The sequence below is a fragment of the Mugil cephalus genome, chromosome 7 (genome assembly GCF_022458985.1).
Source record: "Mugil cephalus isolate CIBA_MC_2020 chromosome 7, CIBA_Mcephalus_1.1, whole genome shotgun sequence".
Lineage (NCBI taxonomy): Eukaryota > Metazoa > Chordata > Actinopteri > Mugiliformes > Mugilidae > Mugil > Mugil cephalus.
This window is the reverse complement of record NC_061776.1, coordinates 12027997-12054329: the sequence shown is the minus strand read 5'-3', so window position 1 is coordinate 12054329 and position 26333 is coordinate 12027997. Positions and strand designations below refer to the sequence as shown.

General features: G+C 42.9%; 2 protein-coding genes across 2 annotated transcripts; both read right to left on the bottom strand.

Annotated features, from left to right (window-relative positions):
* Window positions 1-254: 254 nt before the first annotated feature.
* On the bottom strand, window positions 255-6477 carry LOC125010239 (vimentin A2-like). Its single transcript, XM_047588663.1, has 9 exons — window positions 5834-6477; window positions 5469-5529; window positions 3592-3687; window positions 3189-3350; window positions 1487-1612; window positions 1065-1285; window positions 930-973; window positions 770-855; window positions 255-698 (listed from the first exon to the last, which is right to left on the bottom strand). The coding sequence occupies exons 1-9, from the start codon at window positions 6358-6360 to the stop codon at window positions 657-659; spliced, it is 1365 nt and encodes a 454-aa protein (XP_047444619.1). The 5' UTR covers window positions 6361-6477; the 3' UTR covers window positions 255-656.
* Window positions 6478-12251: 5774 nt separating this feature from the next.
* On the bottom strand, window positions 12252-25246 carry LOC125010646 (oxygen-regulated protein 1). The gene is made up of 5 exons (XM_047589407.1): window positions 25052-25246; window positions 23265-23948; window positions 21657-21807; window positions 16332-20197; window positions 12252-16226 (listed from the first exon to the last, which is right to left on the bottom strand). The coding sequence occupies exons 2-5, from the start codon at window positions 23931-23933 to the stop codon at window positions 14388-14390; spliced, it is 6525 nt and encodes a 2174-aa protein (XP_047445363.1). The 5' UTR covers window positions 23934-23948; window positions 25052-25246; the 3' UTR covers window positions 12252-14387.
* Between the last annotated feature and the right edge of the window lie 1087 nt (window positions 25247-26333).

Sequence of the window (26333 nt, the reverse complement as noted above, 5' to 3'; positions counted from 1 at the left end):
GCGTCCGTCCTGACAACTTGTGAATTCCAAATAAATAAAAACAGCTGCATTCGTATAAACATAGAAATATTCAGTCTCCGAACTAATAAAGCATGTTGTGCATTTGAGCGCCTTCTTTGGGATGAAGGAATCTAGACTGGACACTTGAAAATTTAGATGAGATTTAGATTAATGAAATTTAGATTTAGATTTTACAGGTCGTGCAAAGTTCATGATGTCAACTATTCTGAGACACTGACACCTCGTGCAAAGCATTGAGTTACAGTCTTGATGATTTATTGCTGCGTACAGGCAATTGTGACATCTTTAGCATACAGATTTCCCTGGGGCGTGCATGCTGCATCGATCAAAAATACTACTTTGGTTACAAAGAAAGATTCTTGTAGACCTCGGTGAGGATTTGCTATGTTGTGCTGATTTCCTTGTTGAGTCTAAACAAGTGTGACAAGAGTAGGAAGCAAAATACAGTCTGTGTCAACTAACAGGGTTACTGGATCATCACATGTAAAGGCACTTCTCGAAGCTTTCTTTTTTTGTGTGTGTGTGTTTGTGTCTGTGCTGTTGGTTGGTTCGCGTTGCTTGTAGCTCCTGTGAAATGGGGTTTTCTTCTCTTCTTATTGCTTTCGTTGGTCGTTTGGCAAAGACGGAGGCGCCGTTCACTCCATGTCATCATGGTTCTGGGTCGACTCGTTGATCACCTGAGGGATGAGCAGAGGCTTTAGCGAGCTCCAACGAGAGACAATTAAGCCACTGACTGAAAAGGCCTTACCTGACCATCCCTGGTCTCGATGGTCTTGATGAGAACTTTCTTGGTTGACGAGGTTTCAATGTGCTGTTTGGAATCCATCATTGATTCTAGGAAAGAAAGAAGTAAGTGTGAAAACAGTGATAAAGAAGCACCGGCATCGACGTGCGGCGTGTGACCTCACCTCTCAGGTTTAGAGAGGAGAAGTTGGGCAGGGGGGTGGAGATCCTGCAAAAATGACAGACCCATGTGTTAATATTTGCATCTTTGCATTTTGAATACGCTCCTCCTTTGATTTCAGCTTCTCTTCACGCGTCACCTGCTCTCCTCTCCTTCGAGGAGCTTCCTGTAGGTGGCAATCTCGATGTCCAGCGCCATCTTGACATTCAGGAGGTCCTGGTACTCCCGGAGGTGGCGGGCCATCTCGTCCTTCATGTTGTGAATGTCCTCCTCCAGGCGGCCGATGGTGTCCTGGTAGCCGCCCGTCTCCACGGAGAAGCTCTCCTCGATCTCCCTCATCTGGCGCTCCAAGGACTCGTTCTGGGACGGCAGCCAAAGAGGGAACAGAGACGACTCTCAGGCAGCGAAAATAAATAAAAGACAAAACGCGGGGGGCGCCCACCCCATCTGCAGCGACCTTGGCAAGCTTTTAGTACCGAGCTTGATTTGTTTGCTTCCACCTGTACGTGACGTTGCCCTTTCCCATTACACCACAGCGCGAGACAAAAGATGCACACTCACAGTTCCTTTCAGGGCGTCCACCTCGCAAGTAAGCGCCTGAACTTGGCGTCTGTAGTCAATGGCCTCCTGCTTGGCCACTCTTAGAGCCTCGTTGTTCCTGGCTGCAGCTTCGGTGAGGTCAGCAAACTGGAAGTAAGAGAGGAGAAAAACCAGCTGTTCAATAAATGACGAGCGAGAGGGTGAAGCGGAACAAATATGACAGGTTGCGTGGCAGTGTGTAAATTATGAAAGATGAGGCTGTGACAGGCATTACGCTGCAGATTTGGAGGATGGAGCAGCATTTCCTATTTGTCTTTACGAGTTTTACCGTTCTATTAAATAAATGCAGTTTATGTGAGATAAGTGACAACGAACTCAGAACAAACTCAGGAGGAAATTGGCAGGTGTGGTGTATACGATCAATAAGAAAATATTAGCAATGCAAACATTTGATGTGACAATTTCTCTCTGGGTGGAATGAATACACAGTCCCAGGCCGGACAGAAACATGGAGCACATAGCAAAACAGACGAGATGAACACAGCTGGAATTGATGAGGATAGCGTAGAAAATTAGAATCCATCCTGGTGCAGTGTTGGCAAGAAATGTGTTTATCTGACGGGATCGTTTTTATTTAGCATCACTGGAAGCAAATAAGTTGGAATTTATAATCAAAACCATTGCAAATGCTGCCATTTACACATTACACATTGATTTGTGGAATTAAATTACACGTACTAACACAATCATGTTTTCCAAGCCAGCAGATGAAAGTTAAGTCCACTATTTATTTACTCTCCTCATTGCTCCGTTTTTTCAAAAATTCCTTTGATAAATAAACGTTGAACTATGTTCAAGAGCTTGTGAATAACTTTTAGAGGTTTTTGGTTGAACATCTAAATAAGCAATGAGCGCAGCAAAGCTGTGGGTTGTAAAGCCAAAAACAAAGAGCTGAAGGACATTAAACCGCTCGGGGGAACTGCAGAGTCAGGTGATGCATCTCCACTGGTTTCTCACTGCAACAAGTGATGCCTTTGACATTCAAGTTCTCATGTGGTCCACTGATTATTTCAAAATATTGTTGTGCATTATATAGATGATTTAAATTTTATCTGAAATGTACTGAAACTAGGATTATATCTAGTAACAACCCCTGAGTAACAGTAGTGCTGAAGACTACAGTTCCTCAAGTGGCCACTGGAGGCAGGCTCCAAAACCAATGACCCGACCGGTCTATACTACGCGCTGCTCTGCCTCCACCAGCTACAAAGAAATGTTGCGTTATATACTGTTCTCATTTTATTCCACTAACATGGAGGCGCTGGGGCTTATGACCTATACTGCAGCCAGTCACCAGGGGGAGCTCTACTTGCTTTGGCTTCACTTTTAAGGAGCAGCTCCACATCCATTATACTGTCTATGGTCCTGAGAACTATATGGTGGTAGTGTTGGTGTGTGGGGGGGTATGCATAAATTAGGGCGTGGCTTATTTGAGGTGCTTGCAGCTGTCTGCCTCAGCATCACCTCCCTACATCGGCTCCACTCAAACTCCACCTCATGGCGTATTTATTTATTCATTTAATTAGCCAGATTTTAGGTATAATCAGGCCCTGCCAAGATGGCTACGGCCAGAGCCACCTACACTGAGCTTCAAAATTGCTCTTCCAATGCTCTTCCAATGCATGACCTCACACCATCAGTGGATTTTACTAAACCTCCATACCTTGGACTTGTACCATTCCTCTGACTCCTGGATGTTTTTGGAGGCCAGGTTTTCGTACTGCAGACGGACGTCCCTCAGAGCAGCTGTCAGGTCAGGCTTAGCCACTTCCATGTCCACCTGCACATGCTGCTGCTGGATCTGATTCTGCAGCTCCAGCATTTCCTGCAACAGGAATCAGCAGAGCAAGTACGCACAAACGGCACACGCAGTTAGTCTTCATGTACTCCGCACCATTTTATGCAACATTGAGAAATCCCCGCTAATTTGGTTCTTAAGCAGATTAACAAATATTTCAAATGACTTGGCACAGTCTAAATATGCTTTTTCACTTATTGGGCAGTAGAGCATGTCTGCAGTAGAGTGACTCAGCTGTGCTCACAAAAAAAAAAAAAGGGAAGCTTACCTCATCATGCAGCTTCTTGAGGAAGTTGATTTCCTCCTGGAGAGACTCTACTTTCCGCTCCAGGTCCAGTCTGGCGAGCGCAGCATTGTCCACGTCCTGCACCGCAACACCGACTCTTAATAAGGTGACTTGTGAAGGTGACATGAATTATGCACAATGTGTTTGCTGACGCGAAAAAAAAAAAAAAGCTTGTTCACATGGTCTAAAGTGCAGTCACATACACAAATGACCTACTGTGTAGTCGGGCAAGGTCACAGACACATGCATCCAATAAAAATCAAGTGTAGGCATATGACATGTGTCAGTGCAGATCCTGGTAACAAGCTAGGAGGTGTTACCTAAGGAATGACATATATGATGGAGCAGTTTTTAGGTAATGGTCAATGAGTGAATAAAAAACAATAAAAAACAGATCTGTAATAGAAGAAAGTGACTTTACTCAAGAACTGGACCTATTAGATTTGAGTAATTCTATTGTATAGTATTTTAAACCTTTAAATGTTCACATAGAAACACGTCACTTCTCCCTTTTTTCTCTCATCTACAAGACATGTTACGGGATGGAGTTTGTCAGCTGCATTGTTTTTAAACTTTATAACTCCACACTTTATATCTGAGAAAAGGCTCCAGATAATTCCTGTTGGAGTCCAATAAAAGAGGCAGAACATGCAGAACCACAAAGCAGAGATCCTTAATCCCATTTATTACCTAACTGCATTCTTACTCCAAAATCCTCCCCTGGTCGTTCTGGTAGAAATCCCCCTGTTGTCCTGGGAGCTCTAACTTACCAGTTTGTAGGTCTACTGAATTAAACATGAGGCAAAACATATTGCAGGTCTGCAGTTCCACCCTTCTTCATTGTTCTCACCTCTTGCGTACACATATACGCGCTAGCTGCAGCGCCGCCGCGCTTTGTCGGGGCGTTGACGGGCTCCTAATTGAGGTAATGAAGCAGCTTTGCCCCTGCGCTAATGCCACAAACAAAGTGCGCCATTCAGCAGGGTTTCACCAAACAAGCCCAAGGCTGGAAGAGTGACTGTCTGCCTGACTGAGCAAGAGCTGCCCGTGGGCCCTGCATTGTTGTCTGTGTGCCACAGAGGCGGGTTACGGGGACTTCCTTCCTGCCATTCACACAGACAAAGTCATCATCGCGTAGTGTATGGATAACTAAAGGCTCTGAAACCCATGAAAATGTGTCAATTCATTGTAATATGTTAGAATAAAGTGACACATTTTCATGGACTAAAGCTAAGATTGCTTTTTCTATCCCCTCTGAAACTATTTGCATGACTCATCACCTCTTCCTCATTCACCGTGAATCCCAGGGATAGGAAACGATCTCTGGCAAGACCATAAAGAGATTTTCCTGTGTTGACGCTGTCCCGGGACAAGCCAGCCGGATCACACGGTGGCTCGTCTTCTCGCTCTGATAAACACGTTGGATCCACACTGACGTCGAACCTGTGTCCGGCCCCATTCACTGCGACCAGTCGTACTTTTAAAAGAGCTCCTCTCATTGCAGGCCTGACTTAACTCAGCGGCCGGGGGTCAGTCTCTGCTCTGCGGCTATTTTGGATTCACGGACTGAATCTTCTGTTGTGTCATCAAAGAAGGGCTCAGGTCCCTGCAGCTCATGAGCAGTAATTAGATAGAGACCACTCAGGAGAGAAAGGGGGCATTTACACCTCGTTACTGTTGGACACATTACAGGCATCTCTTTGGGGCTTTGGACCCTTATTAAACCAAGAATAGCAGAGAAGAAGGGATAGCGCAGGGCCCAAGAGCTAGATTTCCCTCTTTTTTAAATTTGAAACCGAATAAAAGTTTTCCCTGATGTCATAGTTGTGCTTTATTTTATCAGCTGGGTCATACTGTACCTGTCTGAAGCTCTGCATGTTTGATTCAGCCTCTTCGCGCTGGGACATTTCATCCTGCAACCTGAAAAAAAACACACAGAAAGCAGACGTTTAATTTTAGCAGCAACTTGGACTTTCATCCAAAAAAAAAAAAGAAAAAGGGGCTATGACGTCTCTTTTCTTCCTCCCCAGCTGTCTCCTTTCTTCCACTTATGGAAATACAAGAGCTCAAACTCAAATCTGTGACACTTTTTGCGCAAAGGAGTATCTTTGTAAGTGATAACGGTCTACATATATATATATATTTATATGGATGGATGGGCTTTGAGCACACACAAACGCAACAAAAGAAACATGGAACCACAGCAGAGTGCCACGCCTCCTACTTCTCTCTCAGCCTGTCGATGTCGTCCGCCAGGTTATCCCGGTGAACCTCCACCCGGGCCTTCTCGTTGGTCAGCTGGTCCACCTGGCGCCTCAGCTCCCGCATCTCGTCCTCGTACAGATCTCCGACCCGGGACGTGCCTTTGCCCCGCAGCTGCTCCAGCTCGGCCAGCAGGATCTTGTTCTGCTGCTCCAGGAAGCGGACCTTGTCGATGTAGTTGGCGAAGCGGTCGTTGAGCGACTGCATCTGCACCTTCTCGTTGGTGCGGTTCGCGATGAACTCGGTGTTTATGGCATCGGACAGGGAGAAGTCCAAGTTCTCGGAGGCCAGCCGGGGCATGGCCGCGCTGCTCCGGAGCCTGTGGGTCTTCACTGCGTAAATGTTCTGGCCGGATGACAGCCCGAAGGATACCCGGGAGGAACGCACCGGGCTGGAGAACTGGCGGCTGGAGTAGCCGGACCGGACCGCGGTTCTTTCCCCTCCGAACATCTTTTTGTAAGATGAGTGCGGAGCTGATCTGTAGGACATCTTGACTTGTATCTTTTCAGACAATCGGTCACTAGAGCAATGTCGCTGATCTAGTACAGTAGTTCTCGTCCCGAAAGCATCAGCAGAGTGCGCCTGGGAGGGCGTCTCCTAAACCATTACACATTTATAGTCTCCTCCTTATGCAAATAACTTAGAGGCGACTTGAGTGACACCGTGAGACTCCAATCACAAAGCGGAACACACACACGCATACACACACATCTATATCTCTGTATCTGGTCCCTTTCAGCACCATAGATACAGATTGTGGATCAATATTCAGGCCAGCTGTTTGCGCACGATAAAGTCAGAATACGTGAGGTCTGACCACAAGTGAAATATGGATTTAGCAATGCAAAGCTGAGGCTTTTTTTCCTGATATTACATAAACTCCTTCTTCGGTCAAGTTACTTGGAACTCTTTATTCATTTTTATGCAGCATTGTGTCACAAGACTTCCTGGCTGTCGTTATTAATGGTATTATCAGTACTCATCATTACAGGGTGGATGTATCAGAGGGGGTTAAAACAGCGTGTCGGTCGTTAACTGAGTTTAAGGGACATCACAAGTCTCTGATGCTGTTGCAGACAGAGAGGTTCAAAGTCACTCATTACTTGGGGGTTGGGGGGATGGTCACAGCCTTGGAGCGCCACATTTCCTCAGAGTGACCCCTGCGACAGAAAATAAACACACATCTCATAGAGACTCAAGTCAAAAAGCTCTTTCCTCCTAGAGATGTGCAGACAGGACAGGCAAACGGAGCAAAAAAAAGCCGAAATGTAGACATATTGGCATATTTTGCAATGGCGAGTCATAAACCCCATTAAACCGTATAAAGGCCCCATTATGCAACAACAATACTCCACAGCACCTCTTTATCTACCCAAAGAAAGACTTCCCTAGCTTAGACTTGGGGTACATACGTCTTTACCCCCCCAAGAACCAGACTGCTATCCTCCCTCCCTCTGCCTTTCCCCCTCTCTCAGCACACAGGGCCGTCAGTGCTGCAGTGCTGCTGACTTGCTGCTGAGATTCAGTGGTTCTGAAGGGAGACGCAGGGCAGCAGAGCTGAGCCAGTGACACTCTACACCCCCCAGCCACGCCTCAGTGCCGCTGCTGGCTGTCCTACGCTCTGTAGAAAACCCAAAACGTCTGTAAGGGAGCTGCGATGCGGTGCGGTTTAGCAATGTTTGTTCACAAGATGACACTCTGACTGCACAAAGATTTCTTTCACAAAGATTTTCACATTTTATTTTTTGCCCCGGCCCGCGGCTGAGGGCGAGCCACAGTGATTTGATGTTGGCATCCTGCCCCTGAGATGTCACAGTGCAGGGATGAACTCAGCTGCTCTGATCTTTGGGAGGAAAGAAATGCAGTTGTAAATGTCAAACTAGAGCGTAGCTTTGGCTGAGTAAAGTTTAAGACTGTTTTACAGTTTTGGTTGCATAGTAGTTGTCCTTACGCTACGGCAGGGACTCATGTTCGTTCAGGGGCCACGTACAGTACATTATGAAAGTATTTTCATTTAATGACCTGCAGTATTACAAAATTTTTTATCAACAACCAGACGCTTCTTAGGAAAAAGAAGTGCAATTTCTGTATGTCTCAATGTTGTGTTATGTCCACAGCTCTGACTAAAATTGTGTGAAACCTAGTGTTGGGTTGTAAGGGGTAAAGTAAGGCCTTCAGCCTGTGTATAACGCTGGAAAAAAACATGAAGAATGTTACTTCCGCTATCTTCCGCTTTGCTGCAGCTTGCTCACAGACTAGGATACATTGCACCCCAATATTCCAATATTTCATACGCCGGAAACCAGATAAAGCTAACTGGCTACACATAGAAACTCACTGACAAACTCACTGAGGCAGCACTACTCCCTATCGTCTTACGGGCGGAGTCTAGGTGAAATAAGGGTACTGTGTATGCTTGGAGGGGGGCCTTTGTTTTTTGTAACCCCCAAGGTGGACTGACTGAAGTCTCAGCGCTGAAGTCAATACTTATTTTCTGTGTACCAAATAAATAACCAAAATGTGAGAAATTGTCACGTGATTAGTGCATAGATGGACTATCCTTTCCAAAAGGTATAAAGATCCTGGGCTGAAGGAGAGGAAGGTATCCTCCTTCGACACTAGGAAAAGTAAAGTGCAAATTCATCCCCTGCGGGCCAGATCGGGCCCTCTACCGCCATATGTTTGACACCTGTGCGCTACGGTATTAGTTTTGACTGTGACCTACACATATACAGCTTCTGAAGACAAAACCACACCATAAAAGTACATGAAAGTTGATAATCAATCAAACTCATTGCAAGGTTGTTAAAAAGGTGCATATTAAATCTAAGTCAATAACTATGCCCATGACGTGAATAAACATGGGAATATGGCAACATTTTAAAAAAGGACCACCAATTAAGTGTAGCACCATGACTTTCTTTTTCTCTAATCCATTCTATTATAAATAAATCACAAGGTCAAGAGTATGAGAAGACAGTGATTTAGCTTTGAAGTTAATTTGGAAACGATTCTGTCTGTTAATGTTATACATTAATAATCTAGAGAGATGTGTTGTCTGACTGAACATCATAAGTTAAATTGCATTTAGTCTAAATGTAAAGGGATCTCCACTAAACTGTCAGTGTAGAGTAAATGATTCAATTAATATCTTAGTTTGGATTTGTAGCTAATTGGAGAGAAGATTTTTAAGTAATTAAGTTAACTAGAAAAGGGGTCTTCAATGTTTTTCAGGCCAAGGACCCTCAAACTGATAAATATACATTATTATCATTCTGCATTCAATGTGAGGTTAATAATGCTGAGGTTCAATTATTATTTCTTATTACCTTTATTTCTATTTCTTGTTCAAGTGTAAAAGTGATCCACTTTGGCCTCAGTAGGCCTGTTTGGGGCTCACTGCACTGTTAGCTTCTCTTCTGCTAACACTGCAGTGTTGACTGAAAGATAACGTCTTCTGCCTCCATTTATCCCTTTACTAAAATATGTTAGATTTGCGTTAATGTGTATTTAAAGAAATTTAAATTTGTTGGGGGGAAATATATATATATATATATGTAAAATGTCTAATCAACCAAGGATTTTGGTTGCAGTACCCCCATGGACCCCGTAGGGGTCGCTGACCCCCTGTTGAAGACCTAGGAACTGGAATATTGTAATTCATCAACCTGTATGCAAACATAATGTTTACACACTTTAGACAGTTGGGTTGGGTAACGTGCATCACATTTGATAAACTGATCCTGAATTCAGTCAGTGAAGGTTTGAAATATAGTCATATAAACTGTTGCCTACATTAGTCCAATATTAATAAATTTAGCTGCATTCCGCTAGTAGAGGAGATGGAGATCCTTCAAGAAAAACTTGCACTAAGCTGTGATACTATTCAGAAACAAATAAATGTCCAGTAATACAAAATGTACTCAAAAATTTAAATATACAGTATAAGAAACAAAATGCACTTAATGTTTTTAAAGTGGACATTGTGTAATTGGTTTATTAGGAGGCTTTACCGGTACATTCTTAATTTTAAATTGTCAAATATAGCTGTAGTGGAGCGAAAAGTTCTCATTTTATCCCCTGAAATGTAGAATTAGAGTATAAAGTAACTAATAGAAATAACTAAAGCAGGAAGCAGAAAAGCATCAAGGCCGGTGATACAGGAGACCCAGTGTGAGTAAACAGTGGGACCCCATCGCTAAAACTGTCTATGGAGATTCACATGACCTAACCTTAGAGGCAGGGGTGGGGGCCATAAAAATTCCTGCTCCCAGGCCCATTATGATCCCTCTCTGCCAGTGTTGGCCACAGAGGCAGACAGAGGAGGCCGGGATTGTCACAAACAGTGCAGGGATTGTGTATTGCTGATCTGTCACCTAACTGCAGCAACAGAATGCAGACGGTGGGACGTAATGATTGTTGGTAGCCCCGGTGTTTGCCAGTGCAACAGTGTGGCCCAAATAGCTCCCATTCCTGGCAATGTTTGGAATTTAGTCCTTTTTTATCTGTGCTGCTGAGATTCTTGTTCCTTCTCCAAAGCGACAGCGCCGCAGGGGAGCTAATTAAAGGAGGCGCAGAGCAAGAATCAAATAAGGCTCGACATTAGTCAGTCGGCCCGTAATGGGACGGGGCAACAGATAAGTTAAATCTTGTTTCTGGGTGTCATCGCTTTCAATACCGCGGGCACCGGGGTAGCGAAAAAGGCGCCCTTTGTTTTCATCTCCCATGATGGTGAATCATCGACCCGCGCTCCTGGTAGCCATAGCAATCGTCCCCAATATTATTTCCCAGAGCTGAAACTGCAACGGAGACGGATTCACAATCTCTCCCGGACAAATTGGTGAATTGTTTGTTGTTTATAAAGCTGCATTTGGGAAAGTGTGTCTCCTTCTTTAGTCATTTTTTTTTTGGATTAATTGGTGGACTTCTCTGTGGGTCACGACTGCATATTTATGGAGGGAGGTGTTTGTTGCACTTGGGTGAGCGCATGGAGAGCAGACTGAAGTAAATCTAACTGATGAGACAGAAATGTCCATACCAGGGCCCCTCTTTGTGAAGTCACTGCATTGATACACAGGTTTTTTCTGTATATACTTGGTGGACGACTATACAAGCCCGTTTAAACCTCTCACGTGGTTTCATTTACAAAAGCTTTTTCCTTTTTGCCGTGAGCTGCAGTAAAACTTATCTCCACCTAAGCCAGTGAACACAGTAAAACGCCAAATGAATCCAGTATCATGTAAAACATTTTACTGGGCACCTGCTTACTCTTTACCTAATATGAGGAATTTTCTCTTCTCCACTTGCAGTGATTTGTATTTCTCGGGCGTATTTTTCTGTCAGTGGTGAGCACAATAAGCAGGGACAGGCGCTCATTTCGGGGATCCGAGCTTCCACCGGATACCTTTGGACCACAGTAACAACAGAGGAATTAAACTGCAGGGGCCGTTTTCCAAATCTCCATAGTGACTGGCAAAACCCTTGGAAAGTATCCAGAATGGTCACTTTGTAAAGACCTCACTCCCTCTCTTTGTCTCCCTTGTTTCTTTGTCTCACTCTGTGCATTTGTGAGTGATTGGGTCACGGACTGGGTGGGTAGGTGGGGGGACACCCGCCGCACACGGTCAGCTCGAGCATTTCCCAGCACTTTCCCCTCGCAGCGTTGTCAAATTATCACGTGCGAGCCATCAAATAAAAAAAAAAAGCATAAAATTGCCCCAGTGAATTAACCGCATGCAAATTAACACCTGCTGTCATCTGGTCACACTTACTTCCAGGATATTATCCTCTGGTCACACATATTTCAAGCCGGACTGTCAGCGATGATCACATCAAGTGTCACTTGCATATGACTGACTGTATCAGGGTGGGTACTGGGGGTGGGAGGGGGGGCATCACTGACTCTGACTGACAGCTGCAGATGACACTCACCCTCTCCTCTGCATCTTCACCGGCCTGAAGATGAGTGGATGGGACTCATACCTCGCCAACTTGTTTCCAAAGTCAGAATGATATTGAAGAGTTTTTTTTGGTTTGTTTGTTTGTTTTTGACACTTTTGACATGATCATCTGAAGACGCCAAGTACTCCGGGAATAATCCCAGTATTGATAGCCCAAGGCTCGTTCAGAAGTCACACGCTGCACTAATTTAATGACCTTGCAAAATTTAAATGTCAGCCGAGTCCAGAGATGAGCTTCGAGACAATCATCACAAATTAGTTTCACCATCTCAACCCGAAATATAACTTTTAGGAGGCAGGGCTGTGTGTTTGATAGTGAGTTTGGTTCTTAACTGTTACGTGGCATCCATTCATCATCATCATCATCATCATCATCATCATTTATTAAATTATCTGAGCAAAATTATTCTGATTCACAGTCGTCTTTATTTGTTGTTTCTGATCTGAAAAACGAGCGTGAATGAGCTTTAATCACAGGTTCACATTCAACACGGTTAAAATGCTGTCATGTTGTACATGTTGACAACTTCAGCTACACATCCAGCGTGTGGCGCTGAAAGAAGGCACAAAAAGGAAGTTAAAACCCAGGAACCCATTCTTCTGCTTTTCCCGAGGATCTTGTTTCTCCAATATTTCAATACCTTTACATTTGATGAAACTTTAACCTGACGAGATTTATGAATGTCAGTTTTATGCTGGTGGTGCGTAATGGAACCTTCAAACCTGTAGGGGGCAGCAGAATCAAGTTACACTCAGAGCCGTATATTAGAGAGAGTCTGGTCAACTAGGGAATGAACCGTCTGAGCTATCCTATGATGATTGGTTCTGAGCTGATACCGTGTTTCATGGGCGCCATGTTAGATACGTCTAATCAATATTCACCGATAGAGAAGTGGCAATAACAGAGAAGAAAATTGTATTAAAAGTTAAAATATGCCAAGATCAGGAAACAGGGAAGAAACTCCACCATGAACAAAAACGGAGAAAGTTGTGGGAGCAGAAGGTTAAAGGGAAAAACTACTGTAGATGTCAACTGATTTCTCCCTATTATGAGGTAAATGACTGTTTGTTAAAATTTTATGCAGGTAAAATAAAGTCATACCATCATTAATGTGAACCTTTATCTTAAAAATGTCCAACACCGCTTTTCAAATGAATGAAGTTTGAAGTTAACCAAGCCTTATGCTAACTTTATGCTAGCTAGTTACTAAAGGTTTAGAAAAATAGCAGCTACCATCATATATAGTGTGAAACCCACGTGTGCATGTAACTTATGTAGATGTAGATAGACTATGGCTGGGTTACTCCTAAGTTATTATGGCTAGCGTGCTAATGCTATAATGATAATACTAAATAGCAGTAAGACTGGTTTAATTTTCACTATTTCTTAATATTTGTAATTTTTCTGAGTAATTTCAAACTTTAAACGGTGATGTTTTCTGAGTCTGAGGGGAAGGTAAACACAGCTCTGTGACTGATGAGGTGATTGGGCTACTATTTTACAGGCTCATTTAAGATATTTAAAGTAAGTAGACGCTGGGATATGTAAGTGAGGACCTTTTACATATTGACAGATGCTGGCAGTAATATTTATGGGCCGGTTAGTGGTGAAAATAAGCGATTTATTTCAACATAGTACATCCACCCCATAGGGTTTTACTTAATCTTCCCTCTGATGTATCTAACATGGCACTCATGATATGAGTTGGTCAGACTCTCTCTAATGTTCTCTGGTTGCACTATATCATTAGGCTAATAGCATAATTGTATAATAAGCCATTTTGTTACAATTGTAACTCAATATCAATAAAAATATCAATGTGCTTGCTAATTTTTTTTCTTGTTTTCTGAAAAAAATCTGACTTATATGACTTATTATGCTATTAGACTATTAAACTACTCTATGCTACGCTCTCTTCCTCACATTCAAGGTTGATTATTACAGATACAGAGCACCGTCATCATTCATTTGGTGTTTGAGTACACCGGACGAATTTAAATCTATTATTTTTTTTGCTCTGTTTTTGGTCTCAACCACATCCTGAGGTAAATATCTTGCACTTTCGATTGCGTCTGTCATGTTTCATCCTCACAGCTTCTGTTGCTTCTCAAGATATTTTCAGAATACCAAAGACTTTTCAAGCCACAACAATAAAAAAATATATATTGCACCACTGTTTCCTATGTAAGTTAAAGCTGCTTTCGAATTAGTTTTTCAGCTGACACAATCATTTGTCAAAATCCTGAAATGAACACCTACTGCACATTCTTCATTAATCTCAACGAACAATAGTCATGATAAATATTACAGTGATCAACAATTTGGAGCATTGAATGAGTAAAAATATATACCACCACTAGAAAGACAATAATAAAGTTATCACGTGTAAACTTATATTTTTGTCTATATTAAAACAGGAATAAGAGGCACAACTCTTCTCAGTCACCACACACACATCTATGAGTCTGGTGAGGCTGCAAACAATAAAACCTTTCTAGCTCTGTTACAAGAAAAATAACTGTGTGAAAGTTCTTGATGAATATAACGTCCTGCTTTCATAGTATTGGACAGTATTGGCCACATCTCACGTGCAGGTTTTCCAGTGAGTCTTGCGCTCGCAATACGTTCCCTCCTCCACCAGGTGTCCTTCTCGTCTCGGCCACAGCTGAGGACTCCCCCTCAGGATGCACTTTCCTGTCTGGGACTTTAAACTCCACTGATGCAAACGAAGACAGGCTGCCATTTCTGTTTGTCCAAGTTTTAGAGGTATCAACGGTAGGCGACACCCTGAAGCCTCTCCCAGTGACACTGCCTGAACCCTTTTTCCCACTTTTGACACTGGCCTCGTCCAGGAAGGGGTCTGAGTCGCTCCCGTGGGGCATATTGAAGTAGGTGCACTTTGGGGTTTGAGGCTTGGCCATCTCCTCGAGCTCAGACGAGGATAAGGTTGTGAGGAGGTTGGTCTGGGTTTTGTGAGGAGGTGGGGAATCCTCGCTGTTGTTCTCCTGACCGGTGTCCAGGGATGTGCTGTCCAGATTATCATACATTCCCAGAGAGACTGGAGGAGATTTTCTAATGAGATGGTTCTCCTTTAGGAGCCACCTACCTCGATCAATCAAAACCCCATCAGTGGAGTTAAATGAAATGCACTGAGCGGCCTGTGTTGGGGCTTCGGCGTCTGCTTTTAATGAGCTTGCAGCACTGAAATAAGACAGATCCCTTGAGGCTCTGGTGTCTGAATCAGTGGAGGGAAAACTCCCTGAGCTGTTTGAATTACTTGCAGCGGACAGTGTTGGGTTCCACTCCACATTTGTTGGAGCAGGTTTCTCTGGGGCCTCTTCTCCACTCTCTGAAGCGATATCTACCGACTCCTGAGACTTATAACCACCGCTTTCTGATGTTTCTGGTCTGTAATCAGATAAATCGGAGGTGTTTGGGCTCGGGAGACGCTTCAAACCATAAGAACTGTCCTTTCTGCTCTTTGTGACCGCAGTTATTGGAGTTTGCACGACGCGAGCATTGTCGGGCTCAATCCTGATGTTCCCCAGGGTGTCGTATGTGAATATAAGCGAGGAGGACTGGAGGGCGTAGTTCACAAAGTCAAGTAATTCCTGTGAAATTTCCGCCGGATGAGCTGAACTGTTGCTTCTTGCCTCCTCGTTGTCGTCGAGTTCGTTAACGGTGTCCGTTCCGTTGCCTTTGTCGTCCTCACACGAACCCTCAGAGGAATATTTAATTGGGGATTCGGTGTTACGTTCTCCATTTTCTTCTTCACTGCTACTCGCACATGGCTGCAAATAGGAAGCCTCTTCTAGCTCGTTTTTACAATCCCTATCGTCTGAACAACTGTCCTCTGTGTTCTTTCCTTCTTTTGCTTCATCATCTGACGGCTTTTCAACCTGATCTGACTCCTCGTTCAATTCTTCCCCTTCCACATCATCGACCACTTGCCTGGCTAACTCCTCAACAGCTTCCTTCTCTACTATTGATTCTTCCTCCTCACTAGTTCCTGTTTTCTCCATCTTCTTCCTGCTATCTTCAACCTCATCACATTTTTTTTCATCTTCTGTATAGTTGTCACTTTCTTGCTCATCCTCGTCTGTGACTTCCCTGGATCTAATGTCGTCTGTATTTTTGACCTCAATATCCTCCTCCTCCTGTTCCTCCTCATTTTCCCTTTCATCTTCCTCCTGACTGTCCTCCTCCTCAGCTTCAGTGTTTTCCTCCATAACCACCTCTGTTATCTGTTCTTTCTCTTCTTCTTTTCCCTCTTCCTCATCATCCTCATTTCTCTGTTCAATCGCCTCCTCATCATCTGCCTCTTCCTCATATTCCTCATTTCTCTCTTCAGTCACCTCCTCATCATCTGCCTCTTCCTCATCTTCCTCATTTCTCTGTTCAATCGCCTCCTCCTCATCTACCTCTTCCTCATCTTCCTCATTTCTCTCTCCAATCACCTCCTCCTCATCTGTCTCTTTCTCATCTTCCTCATTTCTCTGTTCAGTCACCTCCTTCTCATCTGCCTCTTCCTCATCTTCCTCATTTCTCTCTTCAATCACCTCCTCCTCATCTGCCTCTTCCTCATCTTCCTCATTTCTCTGCTCAGTTTCCTCTTCCATTTTGTCTTCCTCATCTGTCTCCTCAATATCTTTCTCCTCTACTTGAACTGTTCTAGTAAATGCATCAGCTTCTCCTTCCTCCTCCTCCTCTTTCCCCTCCTCCTCTTCCTCCATTTCTTCACTTTCATCTCCTACCTCCTCTTCCTCATCTATCTCCTCACTAGCTCCCTTTATTACCTTTACCTCTTCCTCTTCTACCTCCTCTACCTTCTCATCCTCAGTAATATGATCTGACTCCTCATTGTTTTTCTCCTCCTCCTCCGACATTTCTTCAATTACATTTTCTACTTCTTTCTCTTCATCCCCATTTTCACCCACGTCTTCTTCTTCTTCCATCTGAATAATCTCCTCCCCTTGCTTCTCCTCAGCTTCCTCCTCCTCCTCCTCCTCCTCGCTGTTTTCTTCCTCTGGCTCACCTTTCATCTCCTCCTCTGTCTCTTCCACGCCCTCCCTCCCATCACTCTCCTCGACGCTATCACCCTCCCTTGCTTCGCCGGCCACTAATCCTTCCTCCATTTCCTCCCCCTCTCCTCCTTCTAATCTTTCCCTCACCTCTTCTTCATCCGCTGCCGTCTCTTCCTCTGACCCTCCTTCAACTTTCTCAACAGATTCGCCAGCACTTCCTTTCTCTGCCTTCTGTTCTGCCTCTTCTTCCGTCTTTTCCTCAGTTTCCCCATCTTCCTCTTCATTGTTTCCATCTATCTCTTTCAGATCCCCACATTCACTGATCTTCACCCCTTCTCCCTCATCTACTTGGTCATCTCCATTTGCTTCTGTCTCTCTTTCTTCACATGTCAATAACTCTTCTCTTTCTTGCTGTAATTCCTGATTGTCATCTGAGTGTCTTATAATATTTGTCTGTTGGTTATGAACAGCATCACAATTACTCGGCTCCGGTGATAGCTTCGTTTCACCGTTGCAGTCTTTCGTAAACTGCTCAACATCTTCCTCTGAGTCCGACTGATTTCTTTCAGTTTCTACAAACGTGCTCTCCTCTACAGGGTAAAAGCTTTTAGCGTATTGGATTGTTGACACGATCTCTTCTCTGAGATCCTGTGGCATATTCAGCTCTTCCATCAGCTCATCGATGGCCGAATGCTGACCCTCAAACACATCGCCAACTTCTGACGCGACGTCCAGCGCAAACTCGGTTTCTGAAACTTTGGGAGAAAGCGGCTCACTCTCGAGCCTCTCCCTCAGAACCTGGAAATCCTTCCAGCGCTCTCTCATCTGAGAAGACGCTCTGCTCTGCAAATCAGTCAGACTCGCCCTCTGCTCCTCCTCGTCCTCTATGCCGGAGATTTTCTGCAGGGATTGCATCATTAGCATGGCCTCGGAGGTGGTTCTTGATGGGCTGTTTTCTCCTCCTGCCGCGAAGCCTTTTACAGTGTCGTTCAGAGTCATGACTGACAAGAACGACAAGAAGGCCTTACACGGCGAGCCGAACACTGAGGCTACTTGTGTTGGGAAATCCGGAAGACTGTGGGACTTTTCCAGGCTGGACGTTGTGTTGCCGTCAGACGCTCTTCTGATGCACTGAATTGACGAACAGAGTTGCTGCAGGACGGGTTTGATCTTCGCTTTGGGGCTCAAAACGTTCGATGAAGCCGCTTCACTGTGAGCTGCATGGAGGTTCTCTGCAGATTTGTGCGACCTCAGCCAGCTCTCTTGGTGCACGGGGTCAACCCTGACACTTGGCATCGAAACACATAAACTCAGCGCTTTGTGTTCGGTGTGCAGCATGGTGGTTGCTGGCCCTTCGTGGTAAAGGGGAACTGACAGACAAGAAGCAGATTTCTTGACTGCACTGTCAGGGTACGCGCAGTATTCGTCCAAATCATTCTTGCATTCACTCTTTTCATCTGATTCGGAGTCGGCGCCGATCTGAAACACAACCTTCGTCCGAGGTTCGGCTTCATCTGGGACCGCCTCCTCTGCGTATGGCACTGCTTCTGGGTTGACGTTCTCCAACCAGCTCTCGACGTATTGGTGGATTTCAGAGGGTGAAGGATTGAGAGAAGGCAGCGAAATGCTCTCGCTCGGCTGTGCAGACCTGTTAGGTGATAACATTATGTTTTCGGTCATGGATTTTGGCTTGTTAACTGTCTTTTTGGCAGCCGAATTAGATTTCTTTGTTTGTAAAATATCTGATATGCTCTTTTTCATTTGAGGTCTTCCAGTTGGAGAATTTACATTATGGCCATTGTCCTTAGCAGCTGTTTGTCTCTTAGGAGGGGTTATTTTCATGTTTTCACTGCTACCTAATAAGGCTGAGTCCCTCTTGGGTTTCTTTTCCTCTTTAATAGATTTCGTAGACAGAGACTTTTCTGATTTCTTTTGTGCCCCTTTACTCTTTTGAACACTTTTAGCACTTTCTGCTGAATTCAAACTCTTATTTCTCACACTGGCATCACTGCTTATCTTTTCAGTAGATGAATATTTGCTATTTTTTGACGTGCCTTCCTTTGGTTTTTTATTGGTGCCACTTGTTGAAGCTGAGCTATTCCTATTTGACTTAATCACTTTTTTCTTCTTCATGCTTTTGTCATTTTTAATCGTCTCCTGGATTTGTGGGTTCGTCGGAGTTTGGGCTTCATTCTCAGTCCCTGAAGACACATTGTTGGCAATCTTGTGTGGCAGAGATACTGATTCTGATGACAGCGACAACATCTCTTCTTTCCGTAGTGAGTCAGCAGTGGGTGGCTGCCAGCTACAATCTATATCACAATCATTACTAGATGAACCAGGCCCTGAGTCAGGGGATGGTTTGCTTTCTGGTGCTGGGGTGGAGCCGTGCAAAGGAAAACCGTCTACACTATATTCATCATTTGCAACGTAGTTGTCATAGCAGCCTTGACTCTCATAGATGTGCATCACAGTCTCTGTCACCTCCATGCCGTTATTCTGTATCTGAAGGACTTCAGCGACCCCTGCCGACCTGAGAGAAGAGCTGGAGCATTTGTTGCTTGCTCCTGCTGACGCTGTTTTCCGGGGTTTCGGTATCGGCCTGTTGCTGCTGCTGCTGCTGTGTCTGACAACGCAGTAGCCCTCAGTCATCTCACCGTCGGCCGTCCTCTCCATGTAGGAATAATGTCCCAGGGTGCTTTCTTGGACCCCTGACTGCGTCACCATCTTCACGCTCTCAACAGATGCCTTCTTGTTAACGTGTCGAGGTCCTGGCGTAGGAGTACGTTTGAAACCTGTTTTTGATCTGCCCAAAGCACTTGAAGTAGTATACCCTTCATACATTCTCTCGTCAGCGGCGGGATGGTTCTCCTCTTTCATTTCATCTTCACTGATAGAGGAGGAGGCTTTGGCAACGGCGTTGTTTGAGTCAGGTGAGCTGTTGCCTGACTCAGAAGCAGAGGCACAAACTGTCCTCTTGCTAAGGCTGGAGCGGCTGAGCGTGGTAGTCCAGTGGAGCATCTCTTCCTCTTTAATGGTCAGATGAACCTTCATCTCCACCGTCATGCTTCCGTCTTGATTGACGCGGAAAGACTTTTCAATATCGTCCTCCTGAGGCAGGATGCAAGGAGGATGATCCTTGTCCACCCTCTCACTTCCGCACGTATCTATAGATGTATGGCGCTGGTTGACTTCTGTGTCAGGTGATTCATGGTGGTGGTGATGCGGGTGGCTGCTCATGCTTCCAGTTTGAGACTTGTTTATCTGGTTGACAATGTATCGCTCTGACGACAGGGAGAAGTTCCTGGAGCCTCTTCCACTGGAGAAAGATTTGTTCTTCTCTTTGATTCGGAGGTGTTTGATGAAAATACAGGTTGGAGATGGAGAAAGAGAGAAAGAAAGCATTTTTAGACATGAATCATGTAGTATTCACATTGATTTGACAGGTGTATTTAAAGAAACAATTGGATGTCACAGGCTCATTTGCTTTTAGGGTGATGCTGAACATAAAAGCTGGAAAAAATGTACGTAAATGAAATTTACTTTCAACATACACAAAATACAATGAGGGATGAAGCTCATGCTCATTATTATGCCTATCCTTGTTACAAACAACACATCCTTAAAAAACACATCCTCAAGAACATTCAGCTTTCATCTACCAAAATCATTATTACTTTTTTTCCATAGCTAGTTTCTATATTTTTGTAACAATTTGATTTTAAACATGTTTTTAAATGAGTAAGTTGAACTACACATTTTCATTTCATCATCATAACTATTCCACAGGCTAACACCTCGAAAAGAAATAGACTGTTGTTTAATATTACTTCTTGTTTTAGGATTTTTGAAAACACCTGATCCCCTCAGTTAGTACGGACTCAATTTAATTCCAAACAGCCACTGAGTACTTTCGCAAAGTAAATTATTGTGTACTTTGTACATTATCTGTGTCACCCTAAATGCAACTAAATCATAAAATGTAAGGGCGTTTTAAATTGTTGTTTGGTTCTGATCGATTTAGAATTCTTATGGCTTTCTTATGTAATTTAAAAATAGGTTGAGTATTAGTTTTACATGCATTACCCCATTACCCAATAATTATGGTGTTTGACAGTTTAAAAGAAAGAATTACAAGTCAAGAAAGTCAGAGTTACACAACTAGTATTTTTGTGTGAACTACATTTCTTACACGGTGTCCATCACCATCACAAACTTAACCACGGCCCTAACCGCATGTCACCTCATTTGTTCAGACTTGATGAGAATTAGAAGAGGTGAAAAGGTTAGGGTTAGGGTCTAATTACACAGTTTTAGAATTAAACAATTTTATGACAAACCTCAGTTTAAATTGACAAATATGCTCAATTCATCACACAATTATTAGGGGGTTATAAGTTACTTATTTCTACATAATGATTACCGTACATATTGGTAGGGTGATTAATGTTAGATAAAACCAAAACTAACTACAGTGACTTGCTAGAAATAAATGAAAAAAAAAAAAGAATCTACATTTTGGATGAATTGAGTCTTTAACGAAGAGCTTTTAAAAGACATTAGGAGTATAATAGACAAACAAATGTGACAACTATAACTTTATTCTTATTGTTCAGTTTATTAAAAATAGAACAAAACTATTGTATCACTGAAATCGTTCATCTGCTTGTTGAGTTTTCATTGTTTTGACAGTTTTTTTTTAGCATTTACCATTATTTACTACGTTGTTCTAAAAATATACTTTAGATCATATCATGAATACTAACATTTATCATACCTAGGGGACTTAATAATACTTACGTGTTGTTGGTTGTAACATCGATGGTTCCACGTACACAGACTGTCCCACTTGGCCAGGTCTGTGAAAACCAAGGTTTCCTAATCTGAACGGCTCATTTCCCGCTGCCACGACAACTCCAGAACACAAGATCAGTGCAGTGAGACCGTCGACCTAAAAGAAGAGCACAAACACGTTTCACACAATAAAAGGGAACATTATGTGATTTTTGTCATTTATACACTTCAATTCATTTGGACTGATCACACATTTTATACTAGTTCCACTCGTATGAAGATTTGCAATATCACTTGCAGTTTGAGCAATTAGTGCTGTTTATTCTTGCCACACATTACCCTAAATCACGATAAATGAGGAGGTCCTAGCGGTTTTTGGATGCTTTTAAACCTTTAATATGAAGGTTCTTCTTGTTGTTGCTGAAGGACATACAGGATTATAGTGTTAACTCACTATGGGGTAGACATTTAGATAGCAGCTCTTAGCTCTTCTTGGAAGGCTTATATAGTGTAAAGTTATATATAAAAAGCCTTGATTCTTAATCTCTGAAACATTTGTTACAAAAGAAAATTAAGCACAAACATTTGTTTTATTTTAGCTATGTTAACTAAGTTGAGAATCTGTAATAAATGATCATCTAAAATCCATATGGAATATGTGATACAGAGGAACAAGGGGCTGAGATTATTTGGACCAATAATCAATTGTCAAACCAGGTAAAAAGTAAGTTGTTATCTAAGAGAAGAAATAGAGGATATCAGTTGTGCCTGTCTCCTATGGGTTTTAGCCTTACAATAAACACCATCCTGTTTGTGTGAACTTGACATACAGTGGCTTAGCTTAATGCACGGCCTAAGGTGTCCTTAGATAGAAAGGACACTATATCAGGGTCAAGAACACATGTTCCACAGATCCACATGGCGTGGCCCAGATAGAAAAGCCTAATGTCAACATAAAACAATATTTTTAATGGTTCATTTTAAACTCTGCAGCTCTTACATATATTTTGGCTAGTCTAATATGATTTGGTTTGAGTAGCCTGCCTATAAAACTAGCCTTCACTGGGCAGTTAGCTAGTTTTTACATTAAAAATTAACTAAAATAAACCGATGATAATTGATTATCCAATTCTCCCTTGCTCACCTTTATATCTAACAATGTGGCTGAGGACGATATAGGTGGAGGTAGATCTACTAGTACACTAAACTGTATCCTCTAAGCCGTAGCCATTAGCTTTCCAATCAAATTTGAAGGATTATACTCATTATCATTCAGAAATGATAATGTAATATACAGTATATTTAATGTTCAGATCACTATAAATATAAATTTAAAGCTTTTATTTATTTGTCCATTCTACACAAAGACGGAGCTAATAGCTACTTAGCGAAACAAGTGTCAACCAGGAAGAAGTGCTAGCTTGACTCAGTCCAAATTTAAAAATGTAGACTGTACTGTAAAAACTATATGCCCTCTCAAATGGTTGCTTGTTTCGTGTCTTTATGCTTAGCTAACTCGCTGCTTCTTTTGAATGTGCAGGTTTGAGAGATGAAGATTCGAATCTAGCTTAAACATTTATCTTAAACACTGATCCACTGATTCTACCCACTTACTCTTCTGCCTTCCAAAGAGTAGAGTTTCAGCACTGGGAACTGCAGGATATGAGAAAGGTAATCCAGCAAAGCCTCAAAAGTCGGTGCCGTTCTTCTTTGCAGCACAATTGTGCGTTTAACAGTCGGATCCCGGTTCTTTATGACCTCAAGCCTCTTTGGCGTCCGTACCGCCGCCCTCTCTGTGATCTTCGCTGGCCTGATGGTGGCTTCATTCCTTCTCTCGAACTGACTAAATCTGAGTCCTTGACGCCTCCGTCGCCTTGCGCTGAGTGGTCTGGTGGTGTTCCAAGGTACTTGCCGCCGGTTCACTTCATCCAGATTTAGTGGCTTCACTCGTTTCTGATCAGAACAAACGTAAGCTCCCCCATTGTGTAAGTCATCCAAAGCCTTGACCACATGAGTTCCCCGAGGCGTGGTGATGGTCCTCACTCCAAACGGCAGAGGCACTTTTTTGGACAGAGCGTCCAGTAGAGCGTCAAACGTCTTGAAGGTGCGGGCGTTGATGACCATGCGGTGCCCGCTGAATTTATAATCACCGCTTTTGTAGAAGCACACCCTCTTGGAAGATGAGGGATCAGAGATGGGCTGTAAGGGTCGGGAGGGTAGCGTCTGCCCACTGCCAGAGGACAGTCCCTGGGCAGGGTGCTCCTGGACCGGTGTGGTGCTCATGTTGCGTGGAGGTGGCTAGCAATAATAAACAGAGACCATTAGGATTCAGAATTTAAGGACAGCACATGTAAATCGTAATCGTATGATAGATGCACTGGCAGTAGATGTTAGTGAAGTGTGTTACTTTAAACAGCCTTCGTGTGAAAGGGATTGCTTACTCCACAGGTCATGTCAGGATTTAAAGCAACTATTAACATTAGGTGACTAGATCTGTCGCAGTTAAGTCTGGTCTGGTCTCCTCTGGTCTGGCAAAGTATTCATGGAAAACATATCTTTGTATATTTCCTCTAAAAAGGTGACCTCCACGTTATAACACATTGTGATCAAATTAAATCACATACATATTGTATTCCAGCTAATGCTACGTTAGCAGTAGCTCTATGCTGTTATAGGACCATATCACAACATCTTACATTTAGTGGTAGTTTTATCTCCTAATTGTCTCGTTGATTTTATCAAACAGTTTCTTTATTAATGAATAATATGTGTTTGTTTTTCTTTAGCTGTTGATACAGTTGATATGCTAAAGTTTAGCATATCAACTATATCATGAGTAGAGTAAAGCAGTTCACAAACATGCATGAAGAAGATGCTTTGTTTTAAAGAAATTATTTCCATACAACGACATATTTAATTTAGTGAGACATAACCTCATAAATATTAACATGTTGAAAAAGAAAGTCTATAAACCACAACAGGACTGTGTAAGGCTGCATTAAGGCCTAAGTGTGCCTAATAAACTGGCAATTTATTAAAGTTGTTCGTACATTAAGATGTTCTCATGTTGATAGACAACATGGACGCGGTTGTTATTCAAGTTGTGCTAAAAAAAAGCCAGTGGAACAGAGCAGAAAATAGCTTAATTTGTACGTTAAAAGAAACATCATGAAGAGCCTTTACAGATTTCTTTTATATTTGTCTACAACAGACAGAACATACATGGTTTAAAGGAACCATATCATAATAAATTGTAATCAACTGTAGCTCTAATAGTAACCCACCCACAGTACTGTAAACACAGGTCATACACACCTCAAACATTATCAGCTATTCAGACAAAATTACACCCTGTAGGTAACAAAGACAATAATCATCGGGTTAACAAACACAAATCTTACCTTATAGCTCACATTTCAGCTTAATTAACCAATAAATTAACAGCCAAAGTAACAGAATGTGTGCCTCTGTTACTCCTCCGAGCGCTGGTCAAAGCCTCTCAGCAGCGTTCGAGGGCTATTTTGAGACGCACAACATCATGGCCAATTTGCTTAATCTTTGCTCACACTTAATCAGCATATCAAGATAAGGTAACAAAACAGGGAAACACAGGGGAAGTGTACCGCGCCAGACTGGGAATGTGTTATTTTATTCGTAGGAAAAATAGCCTGTAGGAAAAATGAACAAACATTATTTTTTTCTTGAGGTGTGGGACGGTAGTTTCATTTGGTCAAAACAGCTACACGTGTGTCATTGTCTATGTAGTAAATCTAATTTCATATTTAAAAAAGATATTAATGTACCAAAGGTTTGCCACAAATTTCTCTCTCGTCAGTTGCACTGGAAGCTAAAGTGAGAAGCAAACTCACTTTACGCAGGTAAAAAACTCAGCAATACAGCAATTAATAAATAACCGGGAAAGAAGTGGTGAAAAATGAAAGTATGAAAGTATATGTGGACTCTCCGGGGTTAAATGATGTTAGCAAATCTTTACCGCTATCAGGAGATACCACAGGTGGCTAGGACTGCTTCTAATTTGCAGGCAGCCTGCATAATCAGATTTGAGAGGTCTTGGCCTAATAGGGATTAGGTTAAAGATTTTGCGCACTTGCTGACAGCATGAGGCAGAATAAGGTCTTTAGAGAGCACTTCTACCTCACAGCAGGTATTGGAAATCCACCATCAGATTTCACGTCACACGATGCATCAGTTTCTGGACTTTGGTGAGTTTCATGTTCCATATTATTAGTAAAAAAAATAAATAACATAGAAATGGACAGCTGTGTTAGATTTTAAATGTGGCCTTTTAAACTGTGCTTTAATGACCTAAATGCATCAGGAGGTGAGGGCCGTGTCACTAGACTGCAGTTAACAGACAGCTTGCTAATTACAACAGGTTAAAATCTACTAATACGTCCCACGACCACGTGTTGTGTCCTGGAAGGTAGAGGCTGCCTAGTGGTGCCTAAGGGGTTAAGCAAGGTCCTGGGTTGGTCATTCAGTCCAGTACAAGGAAATGGTCCTTTACGTTACTTGTTCAAAGCGTGAGTTGGCGTATAATGTTCAGTGTAATATTTTGCGTTATTAGCTCTTGCTAACCAGGGTTATATGTGACCATTTTGTGCCGTATACTATATATTTCATAAACTGTAATTATCAGCATACAACACTTTTTTGCTCAGT